The sequence below is a fragment of the Myxocyprinus asiaticus genome, chromosome 10, assembly GCF_019703515.2.
Source record: "Myxocyprinus asiaticus isolate MX2 ecotype Aquarium Trade chromosome 10, UBuf_Myxa_2, whole genome shotgun sequence".
Lineage (NCBI taxonomy): Eukaryota > Metazoa > Chordata > Actinopteri > Cypriniformes > Catostomidae > Myxocyprinus > Myxocyprinus asiaticus.
This window is the reverse complement of record NC_059353.1, coordinates 20623843-20636758: the sequence shown is the minus strand read 5'-3', so window position 1 is coordinate 20636758 and position 12916 is coordinate 20623843. Positions and strand designations below refer to the sequence as shown.

The 12916-nt window shown below is 40.6% G+C and overlaps 1 protein-coding gene across 1 annotated transcript in view; it reads right to left on the bottom strand.

Moving 5' to 3' along the window:
• The window catches only part of LOC127446882 (exportin-4-like), a 69495-nt gene that overhangs the window by 14486 nt on the left and 42093 nt on the right, over positions 1-12916 (bottom strand). Inside the window, exons 7-9 of the mRNA XM_051708187.1 lie at positions 10197-10310; positions 3131-3288; positions 1121-1295 (exon numbers count right to left, since the gene is read on the bottom strand). Coding sequence (XP_051564147.1) covers positions 1121-1295; positions 3131-3288; positions 10197-10310 — 447 coding nt within the window. The remainder of the gene's footprint in view (positions 1-1120; positions 1296-3130; positions 3289-10196; positions 10311-12916) is intronic.

The following is a 12916-nucleotide window of genomic DNA, read 5'->3' as shown; positions in this document are numbered from 1 at the left end:
TAGGCCAGCATTTAGCCTGTATTAACTGAACTGTAATGATGTGGGAGCTTGTGAGATGTGGTGTTTGAGTTACAAGATGGCGGCGTGCACGTACGCAGCGTCTTTGCTCTCCCTGAAATAAATTTAGTTGTACAGTTGTGCAATGACAATAAAGGTATTCTAATAACATTCTGGTTTAATTATTTTTCATTTTCCTTTGCAATACCTAATATTGCACAAAAATATCAAAAAACTGCAGTTAGAGTTTTCTCTATACAAAAAAATAAAAACATACTAAAGTGGAGATGAAAACGAGTTTGACATCCAGTCCACAGCTACTCTGCAAAGTATAACCATCATTAGCCACTTTTCCAGTGCGAGGCAGGTCTTTCAACCGGTCAGCCGGGGTCAATAGCCATGGACATCTAGCCGCAAGATCAAAATCGATCTGCATTCCCACCATAGGGCCAACAGCTCTGCAGCACTGCCCTAAAACCTGCCCTAAATACGCCTTCCTGATGCCAACGTCACACACCCCGCCCATCTCACAAGCAAAAGGGAAGCTCAAGCTGAGCAATCTGACTCTGGAGACTAGCTAGCCCTCAAAAAGAACATGGATTTGTAATGTGCCTGCAATTTTTAAAATTTTTCCCCGAACCTTTACTGTTGTACTTTGGATGCACAACTTGACAAGATTGGCAACAATATACTTAATCATGTCTTTGTTTCGGCAGATGCCGTTAATCTGATGTTGCACATTTTCATCAGCTCAAATATTCAGAACAGCCCTGATTTAGTCTGCTGACCAATACGGATGATTCTACATTCTCCGTTTGATCTGTTAAAGTAAGCTGACAGCATGATATGACAAATTGGGAAATTAGTGTCTTGGTGCTGACCCTCTGACCTGACTCAGTTAAACTCCGCCTTTGAAACTGACCCCACTTCAATCCCCAGTTGGCCTTCTTTAGCCCAATTGTAATCGGTGAGCCAGGGTGCTTGGCCGTTGGCCCCAAGAAGGCGTGATGTAGCCCCGGAAGTGACAGTGGGAATGCAACTGGCCTTGGCACGAACTAGCACAGCCTCATTTGGCCATTTGGAAATGCGGTTATTGAGTCTAGTATGCTGTTGCAGTACTCACCACCTCCTCCAGGGCAGCACTGCGACCAAAGGAACACGTGAGCAGTGTAAGGCAGTTAATGAAAGAGGCAAAGAGCTCGTTCGGGAGCGCTGTCAGAACACTTCGGGGAAATGTGCTGATTAGGTTACTGATGATGTTTGAGATGCCAACGGCCTCGGAGTCTTCAATATCAATCCTGTTAAAGGGCAAAAACAAAGTCGGTGAGGAACAGTTGTGGACCACATACAACAAAAACAGAAATATTTACAGTGACATGACAATCACTGGTCCCTTGTCCCTCACTGTGGTCAAACAAATATCATTAAAGCCACAACCAACATCAATCATTGTTCTTTCATGATCAGAACATCCCATAAACCCTGTTTATATGAATCATACCCCAAGTGGACAACTGAGTTAGGAAAACCACTGTAACCCCAACCAAACTCTAACCACAAACGGAGTTGGGCCTGCACCAAAAGTAACGGTGTGCAAGCACCCTGAGATACAGTGTGAACCTGCAGTGGTCCAGAGTAAACTGTGCACATAGTATAGAATAGGATAAATGTTTATCCACTGGCAGTCCCCATTTCTGGCTTTATTTCCTCTGAAACACATAATCTGCAATCACAGGTACCCTCAAACCACTGCTGCACTAAAGGGAAACTTTATTTTTTTATTTAATAATTTATTTTTCTCCCCTTTTTGCCCCAATTTGGAATGTCCAATTCCCAATGCGCTCTAAGTCCTTGTAGAGGCAAAGTGACTCGCCTCAATCCGGGTGGCGGAGGACGAATCTCAGTTGCCTCTGCGTCTGAGATTGTCAATCCGCACATTTTATCACGTGGGTTGTTGAAGGCATTACCGCGGAGACGTAGCACATGTGGAGGCTCACGCTATTCTCCGCGGCACCCATGCACAACTCACCACGCGCCCCACCGTGAGCGAGAACCACATTATAGTGACCACGAAGAGGTTAACCCAATGTGACTCTACCCACCCTTGCAACCGGGCCAATCGGTTGCTTAGGAAACCTGACTGGAGTCACTCAACACGCCCTGGATTCAAACTTGCGACAGGTGTGTGGTCAGCGTCTTTACTTGCTGAGCTACCCAGGCCCCCACAAAAGGGAAACTTTAAGATTTCAGACACGACATCCAACTGCTGCAGTGCCGACACACTACCTAGATTTTGGGAACACAAGGGTTTTTTCCCTTTTAAGTGCTGGAAGTGCACTCGAGGTCTGCCTTTTCTTATGCTCCCAACTGCGACACTAACCCATATCAGATGTATTTAAATTGTAAGCAGAAGAGTTTAATCATGGCAGATTGGCGGACCTGCCGCAAGGTTTTCCGATGATGCAACTGGAAAAATGCTCCAGGAATAGGTGATTACAGAATGGCAGAGAGAGGGAGGAGTGGGGAGAGAGACCCCAACTCACGACGCCTACTTGTTCTCAAATTCCAAACAGCAGTGTGTGTGAGAGTATGTGTCTGTGAGTGTATGTGTGTTAACTTAAGCTGCAGAGTTATCATTCCATCTTTAAATCAAAATGGAGATACCAGTGTATTTAGACAGTGAACACAAATACATGTTCAGGTCATATTTCACCCCAAAATAAAAATAAAAATGAAAGAAGAAATTTTATTTTGCTTAAAGCAAATGAAGCCTATTTTTAGGACCATTAAGATGTCTTGCATTGTTGTAAACAGTTACTGTATTACAAATAATGAGAATCTAATGAGAATCATCATTATGTATAATAAGAGAAACTAAACCTAAATGTAAAACATTTGGACGCATTACCGCTATGAGATAATGAGGACACGTTTAATGTCACAATGTAAAACATTTTAATAGTCTAAATAGTCCAAGTGTTCTTTTGATTTTGGGGTGTAGTGTGACCCATTTTTGGGAAATTCACCAATTCATTAAGACAACTTCTGCAAATTCACTGAAAGCAGAACTAACAAATATAAACAATAAGCGGCCCCATTTTATAAACTGTAGGTCTCAGACACATGCACGCACCCATTGATCATGTTGAGCAGTCCCTCCACCAGGTGTGCCAGGTAGGTCACCTGAGCGTTCTCATCAGGGAAGATGGGGCCATGCATGGAGGCCAGCTGGGCCAGGCACTGAAGGGAGTCCTGTGCCATATCCGAGTCCTCTCTGATCTTCCTGTGCACCTTCGAGAAATAGAGAGAGACTGTAAATCAGGGCTCAAACGAATTACATTTCCTGACTTATTACGCTGAAGTAACCCAATCTATAATAGAACGGAACTGCTTACAAAAACAAGCTAAAAGCAGTGTAGATGATACCAGATAACTGGTTACAATACCAAAAGAAATAACCTCTCCATCTTTCTAAAACAAATGTTTTTTATAAACTATGAGTAGATTTAATGCCCAAAACTGAGTTGTTTTTTCCTTCACTGCTATTACAAATATCTCTAGTGAACTACCGATTCCAATATATCTGTAAATGACTATCTGACCAAGACCACACAATGAACAAATACGTTCAAAACTGACATCAAAGCTGATCACAGCTCACCAACAGATTGAAATACTTCTCCCTGGGAGACATGATATCAAAGAGCAAGTATGAGAGAGAAAGAAAGAAATAGAGGTTGGAGAGTCTGTGTTCACTTGAAAGAGAGAGAGAGAGAGAGAGAGAGAGAGAGAGAGAGAGAGAGAGAGAGAGAGAGAGGAGTGTATATACCCCTGTAGGTACGCTCAGCAGTGTTAAAACCAGACAGTCCCCCTCAAAAAGTCCAGGAGAAACAGGCCCATGGGCAGCTGGCAAAACACAAAGGCTGTGGAGCTCAAACACAGTCTCCCTGAATCACAGAGAAAAGTCTCTCTCATTGACATACAAAAACATACTTTCTCACTCTCTCCTCCTCCTCCTCTCTTTTACATACAGATACAGAGATCTGTCTTCGATTTCTCATCTCACGCAAGTCTGCACAGAGGAATAATGAACTGAGTAACATAAATCATAGAATACCCCTCACCTTCTGACAGAGGAAGTTTAAAACTAGTCTCTCGGCTCCCTCACTTTCTCGCCACAGACAAAAACACCTTGGGATCAAGGCCACCACAGACCAAGCCAATCAATCACAGATCAGCTTCTCAATCACCAACCCAGACCGAGGTAATCAGGATCAGGATCAGAATCTGCATCTCCATGAGGGTTGCGAAACAACATTGCTGAAGAAATGCTGTGGCTAAACATTTCTGAATGGACTGATTCGAGTCTCCTGCTCTTCCCTAGCAAGCGGCACATGTGGTGCCACAGCAAAACAGATGTTTGGCACAGGTTCCTCTTCTCTACTCACTCCTTTTCTTTGTTTCTTTCCTAAATCCTTTTCTCTCAGCCTCACTCTCTCCCGTCTGTTTGGCACAAGTTCTGGCGAAGATGGAGAAGCCGTGCAAAGAGGTGCGCAAGCGAATCAGTGGAAGAATCTAAAGTGGCATTTCTCCACAACATTCCATCTCCTATAGCTACACAGAAGAACATCAGCCACTAAGCAAAGTGCTAATGCACCATAACACAGCCCTGTCTGCTAGTGCACTCTATCCAGTGTGTGAACTCAACCTCTGAGCTAAAGAAGACAAGAGGGAGGGAAAGGGAGAGAGGAGGAGAGAACTTTATAGGGAAAGAGTGAAGTAGAGAAGAAAGAAAAGAGTGCAAGGCCAAATCTCTGTGAGCAGTATGCTCTGTAAAAACAGCTGCGCCGGAGAACATCCACGCCATGCGAGCTATGCCAATCGCCTTGAGTTTGACTATAGTTAGAGTCTGACAGGGGGTGGGGGGGCATTTAAATCAAAACAAGACAAGGTAGTTCGCCGAAATGAATACAAGAGAGAAAGCGACAGGGAGACCTATTAAAAGACAGAAGACAAAGCCTCGTGTCTGTCCACGGGGAGGATTAGACCTTCTCCTGCTTTCTATTGTCACGCGCATCTCTCCAGCCACATTTGTTCAGATCCAGTTACAAAATCAGAGGCAACAATCAATCACCTAACAACAAGAGTTATACCCAAAGTGCCATAATGATCCCTGATTGTGTTTATACCATAAACAACCATGCATGTGCTCTGGGTCAGGAATCGGATGTCTGCTTCTGAAACTCTTTGCTTAACACAACACATATATAGGTAAATATCACAAAACCTGTCAAGAACATGTCCAGGTCACATTTCGCTCCAAACAAAGAAATTATAAAAAAGTAGGAATTATTATTTTGCTTTCTTTTTAGGAAAATTAATGATTTTTGCATTTTGATTATTTGCATTACGTAACTCTCATTACGTAATGCAAAAAATGAAAAATCTCAATCATAACTGTGAAAAGCATTGATATATGATTTAAATGTGAAAGTGAAAATTATATTATCATTATAGTATGCATTGCCTTTTAATATATGCCTATTAAATTAAATAGCAAAATCATTGTATTACAATATTTTTCCTCCTGTAATACAGAAAAATTTGAATTTCTATTCTAAAAATGCTAAAAGTTAGGGTTAGACTACAGTTACTAGAATTAGCTTTACTTAAAAACAATAAAAGTCTATAGTGTGTCCCCATTTAGATCGTAGAACGTTTGTGTGTGAGAGAGAGAGGACGGGAGGGTGTAAAAACAAACCTAAACCAAAACCACAAACAAAAACACTCAATTTGGTTGGTAGGAAAATGTTAGCGCAGCCATGGCTTTATTAGGTGTGAAGAGAATATAAGAGATTTATTTAACGTTATGCTTCATTTTCTCTCTTCTGCATGCTTCTTTTGAGAAACAATTGAAGCGGTTGAGAGGGCCAGTTTCCCTTCAGATGGAAGAACAGCCCCCTACTTGGATCACCTGAGGGTGGATTCTTGGAGGCTGTTAACAAGGGCTCTGAATCCAGAGGTCAGAGTCTAATCCTGCAGCTCATCTCTAGTCACCTCTGACCCCAGCTGCGCGTGTCTGGACGCCCCCTCGCCTGTTCAGGGAACAGCTGAGAAGTGTGGACCAACAGCTGACGGGTCAACACACACACACAGGCTGACACATACATATTCACCCTCCCCTTCAATAACTCACCCTTACACACACACACACACCCCTTGCATGAGCATAAAAAAAACGACCACACCACACATACAGCTACAAGGAGACTAGTAAAAGCACGCAGAGGGTGTGACAGCTGACCACCCCCCAAATAAAAATACCACTAAATATCATGCAGCCAATACAACAAAATGCACCATCTCACAAAGATGAAAATCATGCTCTGCACCAAAGAGAAAATTTTTATACAATCCCAATTTTATTTTACAATCTACTAGAGACATGGTGTATCAATCAACGCAAGCAGAGTTTGAATCTGGCTCCCAACATTTACCAATCCTTTCAAACTTTTGACTGGTACTGTAAATAATATTTATTTTATCACTATCGGTAAAAAACATCCACATCTATCTACTATTTCAGTATGTTTACAAAACACAAAACCCATTACAGCAAATCCCAGAATAAACAAAATTGACACTGCTGTTTGAACAGCCCTTGACCTTCAGGTCAACAGACTGACCCTTGTTAAAGATGGGGGCACATTTTGTCGCCAGTTTGCAGATTACTGCCCCCTTTCATAAGAGGCGTGAATGATGGAGCAGCATATTGGCACCTTGTAGACTATTCCTGAACAGTAAAGTGAAGGAAAGTAACATCTAATCTGGCTGTAGTAACCACCTAAGACTAATGGTGGAAAGTGAAGCATTATTTGGCAGTTCAGGGAAACAGTGTAATGGTAATGGAGAAAAGTGAAATGCTGATTACATCTGCATTCCTGATGCCGAGGGAAACCTGATGGAATTGTTCCGCACATCAGAACTGGGATCTTTGCAGTCTATTTTTTTTGCTCACAGGCATTAGGTTCTACGAGACACCAAAACCCATTCAAACTGAATTTCTTATGACATGCCTCTAAGGTGAAATGATCAGTTTTACCAACTGTAGTCACAACAAAGCTACAGCTCATTTACTTTGAGCACTCAATTATGGCCCCATAAAGAATTTGGACAGTTCAAAGGATAGTTCACCCAAAAATTTAAAAATTCTCTCATTTACTCACCCTCATGCCAGGGGCGTTGCTACACTTCAGTGTCATCTGGGGCTTAGCCCACAGGCCAAATTATAATATAAAAATAAAAATAATCCTTTCTTCCATGACAAAAAATGACCACCCTATCTGTCAAATAATAATTATATAAAGCACAACACTGGTGGCAACATCCCCTCAGTTACAGTATTGTTTAGATAGGAAAACCCAACGCCGAGCGGGACTGCTTGAATCTGTCTGGTTCTTTCTCCTGAATAAATTACACTTCCTACATAACCGATGCAGAGTCCGGATACTAATAACTCTGTTCTGATGCGCTAAAAAAACCAAGGATTTCTTTATTGCATAAATCCTATCCTAAAGTATGATTTAACTACATCCTCCACATCCATCTCTTTCATTAACGCAGCTGCTGGCTCGGCGTCCATTCTATCGTTGTGATAATGACGCTCTTTTTAGCCTAATATTGAGAATTTATTTCTCTAATATTTCTACTTTATTCAGACAATACTACTTTATTCTCACAATGCTAAGACTTTTTTCTAATAATTTTGACTTTCTCATATGAAATTTAATCTCATAATGCTACAACTTTATTCTCGTAATTTGTACTTTATTTGCAAAATGTTAAGACATTATTACAGAAATCTTTTTTTATTTAACGTGGCAATAAAACGCCTTTGAGGGACCACAGAGTAAAGTTACAATAACTTAAAGTTTTATAAATGCATCCCGAACACCTGCGTTGGGTTTCATGACTGTTATTAAACATAATTCCAGGTTGTTTTTAACAAAGCAAAGTTTCAACGCTTGATAAATGGTAAGAGTGTTTTTTTCTCTCCTTTTGCTCTGGTGTGCAGACTTAAGTACAATAATTTGACAAGTTCAATGTCATTTGATTTTAAACCATTTAAAAATCAAGGCACCCCAGAGAGGCTATTTAAACACAGCAGTTTAACTTCACGCATTTGCCATGGAAATGTGAATCAGCACGGGCAGAGTGCATATACAGGCATATTTGTTTGAATTTAATGTGAGATTTGATCATTTTAAGACCTATGTATTATGCTATTTAGGCTTATAGCTCACTGTGCTGCTATTTTGAGCTGCGTTTGAAGAAATTCCATTGCAATAAACATTTTTTATTCCCATAGTACATACTCCCGACTAAACCCAAATAACCGAACAAGCTGACTAGTGCATGCATTAAAATCGACTTGGTGTGTGGACTGTTAAAAACAAATGAAGATTAGAAATTAGGTTTATAGATTTAGAAATAAGGCTTGCATAATAAAACCTCAGTGCCTCTGATATAGAAAAGCTGCACCCCCGTGAAAGAAAATAGAAAGCTCCCACACGAGGTGTTCGTAACAATTTGTCTGATGAACTTGAGCATGAACAGCAGCTAAAAGTCAAAGTGCAAACTGTCAATTAATGCAAGTTGGGCTCAATGATTAGAATTAATTTACATTTTAAGCCAGAATTGAAGCCTGCCTTGTTGCTTTTGTAACCTGATAAAATTAACATTAAGCCTTACTTTTTTTTTTTTTTCATCACAAAAAAAATTCGGGGCTATTAACAAAAGATCTGGGACTGCAGCCCTATCATCCAGGGTCTAGCTACGCCTCTGCCACATTCCATCCCATGTGTGTATGACTTTCTTCTGTTGAACACAAATTAAGATTTTTTTGAATTTAGAACTCTGTAGGTCCTCACAATGTAAGTTAATGGGTACCAACATTTTGAAGTGATATGATAATTGTGGATGAGAAACAGATCAATATTTAATCCTTTTTTACTATAAATTCTCCTTCCTGCCCAGTAGGTGGTGATATGCACGAAGAATGCGAATCGCAAAAAACAAAAGAAGAATGTAAAAGAAAAAGCAGAGATTTAGAGTAAAAAAGGACGTTTCTCTTCTACACCTATCATATTGCTTCAGAAGACATGGATTTAACCACTGCAGTAATACAGATTACTTTTATGCTGCATTTATATCGTTTTTTGAGCTTAAAAATGTTGGACCCTGTTGACTTGCATTGTATGGACATCTGGAAATATTCTTCTAAAATCTTTGTTTGTGTTCAGCAGATGAAAGAAAGTCATGCACATCTGGGATGGCATGAGGGTGAATAAATGATGAGATCTTTCATTTTTGGAGAACTATCCCTTTAAGACACACTAAATATATTAATGTCATTGCATTAGAAACAAAATATCAAACCAAGTGCTATTTATTTTTAAAGAAAGATAGTTCAAGCACAATTTTCACCCAAAACATTTCACAAAAAAAGAGGGTTGTAAGGTTTTAAATGATCAAACAATAGATATGCTGTTCAAAAGTATTTGGACACTTTCTGGTTGTCAAACATAAGTGGAACATAATCATAATTATGGAACATGCCCATACTTAATGTGATAAAAGACATCTGTGTTTCATCTCTGCTAAAGCACATGTGTGAACTTGAGAAGAACTGATACAGCCACTAAAAACCACCCTGACACAGTTGGTTATAAATCTTTACAGAAATGGCTAAGAAAAGTGAAGTTAAATCTCAGTACAGGTCTAGCATCTTCTGTTTGCAGATTTCACTTGGTTTGACATTTTGTTGTCTCATGCAATGACATCCATACATTTTTAAGTGTGACTAAAGTGTCCAAAATCTGTTCAGGGCCACTGTATTTCATTGATTTTATTTCTGCCTTCTATAAATATCGATCACTTAATGCTGTCTGCTGTGGTCATCAGGTCAAAACATCAGCACGTGAAGACACAGAGAAGAAAAGGAAGAAAGAGCATGAGAGGAATCAAGAGGATAAAGAAGGTACTGAAGGCACAATGACATGGTTAAAAACAAGATAAACAACAAACAGAGCTGAATAAAAGCAGATAATGAGGTAGAGAATGGGGTGAAAAAAGAGGTCTGAGAGAGTTGAGAGAGATGTATTATGGGAAAAAAAGAGTGGAAAAAATGTGGTACTCACAGTGAAGAAGAGGTCCATGACTCTGTGGTCTAGAAGGGTTTCCCTCCAGGACTCTGTTGGCTTCAGCATGACATTCTGAGTCGCTTCAAACATGGCAATGTAGTGCCTCCCCAGTGATCCCTCAGTTAAGGGCAACAGCAGAAACAGAGAGGGTAAGAACAGATTTAACTTCTTTCTGTTGCTCTATCTCTGGCAGTTCCTCCTGGTCTGCACTAACACAAGTGTGGAATATTGCTGCGGTGAACTCCCAGCACACAGCACTGTTTGTTTTCTCCAGTTCTTTTTTACCTCTCTTCCTCAGTGACACGGTTCAAACGTGTTCTCCCCTCCCACTAAATGTTTACCTCAAAAAACTCTCCCTTTCCATGTGGACCACTTGGAAAAAGGGATGGAGAGAGTGGAGAGAGAAAATAGGAGACGACATAACGAGAGAGGGAGAGAAAAAAAAGATTCCCACAGGAATGTCTGATCAAAGCCAGTTACCGGCGAAGGCCACGCATTCCACTGGGCTGGACCCACAGTCACTCCCAGCAGACAAATGTGAAGTCGTTCTCTCAAACATGCACACACTAAAATTACAGTATCTGCTCACATCCACCATAGACAGCTGCATTTATCAAAGTCGGTTATCTTACACCAAACAAATATTTGGCAACTCACCTATGAAATCACTATATGGACTATAAGGAAAGGAAGCACCGCTGAATATAAAACCACAGTGTGTATTGGTAAAGTGCCTTGTAAGTTTTTAAATCCATATTATTTTTCATTTCTCTTTTTAAGCTAGTTTTAATTTCTTTTCCACTTCATGACTGTTAAAAATTTTTCAGTGTTTTGTAGTTTTAGTTAAGTTTTATTTTCTTTGGACATATTCATTTTTCATTATATTGTTAGTATATTAGGGCTGCCAAAGTGAAAACATTAACTGATAAAATTGAAATATGTTAAACAGCATTACATTTCTTAGGGTTGTCTAGTGTTACTGCATGTTAGTGGCATTATAATGGCAGATTTTAAAGGTTTCAAATTTTATAATATAGTGTGTATCAAAAACTAAATGAATTTGTTGTCCTTTTTACTTCATTCATTTGAAGGCTCGGTCACATTTACACAAATTCCACAGGAGAAATACAGCCATCTCAATGGGAATCCACACAATCAGGAATTTCGCCTGATGGCCTTCCGGTGGCAATTAAATTTCCCTCTGTGAATTTCGAGTGGGTTTCGAGGGGTTTTGAGTTTGGTGAACTTTGACATGCAAATTCACAGCGTTGACCAATAGGAAGTTGCTAGGTTTGGCTGTGGCCTCTGCGTGGGCTGTGCTTAATACACAGCTAAACTGAAGATTCACAATGGACGAGGAAATCCTTTTAGCGGTGAATTTCTTTATAACTTGACTCTCCCAAACCAAAAAGTGCAGCATAAAATAGGCTGCTTGACAAGTAAATTTTGCAGGTCAACGCTTTCTTCATCTGCGGAATATTGCTGTGCAAAAGTAAATGTGACCGAGGCTTGAAATGAAAACTACAAATTTATTTTTGTTTAGTTCCAGTTTTTCCAACCATGTTAGTTTGATTTTTTATTTCAGTTAACAAAAAATGTTTGGTTTAGTTTGCGTTAACTATAATCATCTGTCTGTTTGTTGAACCCCCTCTCCGCTGCCTCTGTCCGTCCTAAGCAGACCTGACTTTACAGCCTCTTAAAAATAGCTAGGGGCTGGCAGAACTCTGGATGACCCACACTGAGGAGAGAACTGGCCTCGAGGGAGAGTCAGCTGGAGTTTATGTGCTGACCACCAGCAGGCTAGTCCAGCACACTGATAGCAGTCTGCCACATGAACACAGTAGGGAGAGACTGAAGGATCGACGTCAACGAGTGCTGGGGGATAAACCAGCAGGTCACTTAATGTCACTTGGAGCCAATGCTGGAAAAGTCTGCGAGTGTATGAGAAACAGGGAGGGTGACTAAAGATACGACCCACTGAAACCCAATCCAGGCTTATTCACAAAGCACATGACTCGTTTCCACCAGCCCTTATCCTAGCTGCTGAAGACATGCAACACATGACAACCCCAATATACCTGACAGACCAGTTTAAAAATGCCTAAAATCCCTCTAAACCAGACAACAGACCAGCCCGTCCAGGCTGGGAGACCAGCTAAGACCCACAAACTCTCTTAGGCTGGTTTATGCCATTTTATTCAGTAGGGCTGACTGAGGATTCGTTAAAGAACAATTATAGCACAAAGAATGTGGAACTGTATGTCTGGACTAGTTTCCAACAATAAAAGGAATCCTAAAATGAAGAACTAGACATCCTAACAGTGTAAAAAAAAAATCAGTGAGGCCAGGCACTGATGTTGGGCAGTGGGACATTGCTTACAGTCAATGCTCCAATTCATCCCAAATGCGTTCAGAGTGGCTCAGGTCTAGTCTTTGTGCAGGCAAGACAGTGTTTGCCCTATATGCATTTTGCAGCAGCGCTGCACCACTGCTGAATTCTGAGCACCTCTGTTGAGATTTCACATGGTTTATTTAATACTCTTGACGCAACATAACGCTAGCCAGCCCCAGTCACCTGTGCACTTTCTACACTGCGAAAGAGAACCCACCACACACACACACAAATACACGCACTTACAGCGACGTCACCGCATAACAACACATCAAACTCGCTTCATTTCAAGTGACCCGTGAGCTCATTTCTGAAATGTAGGACA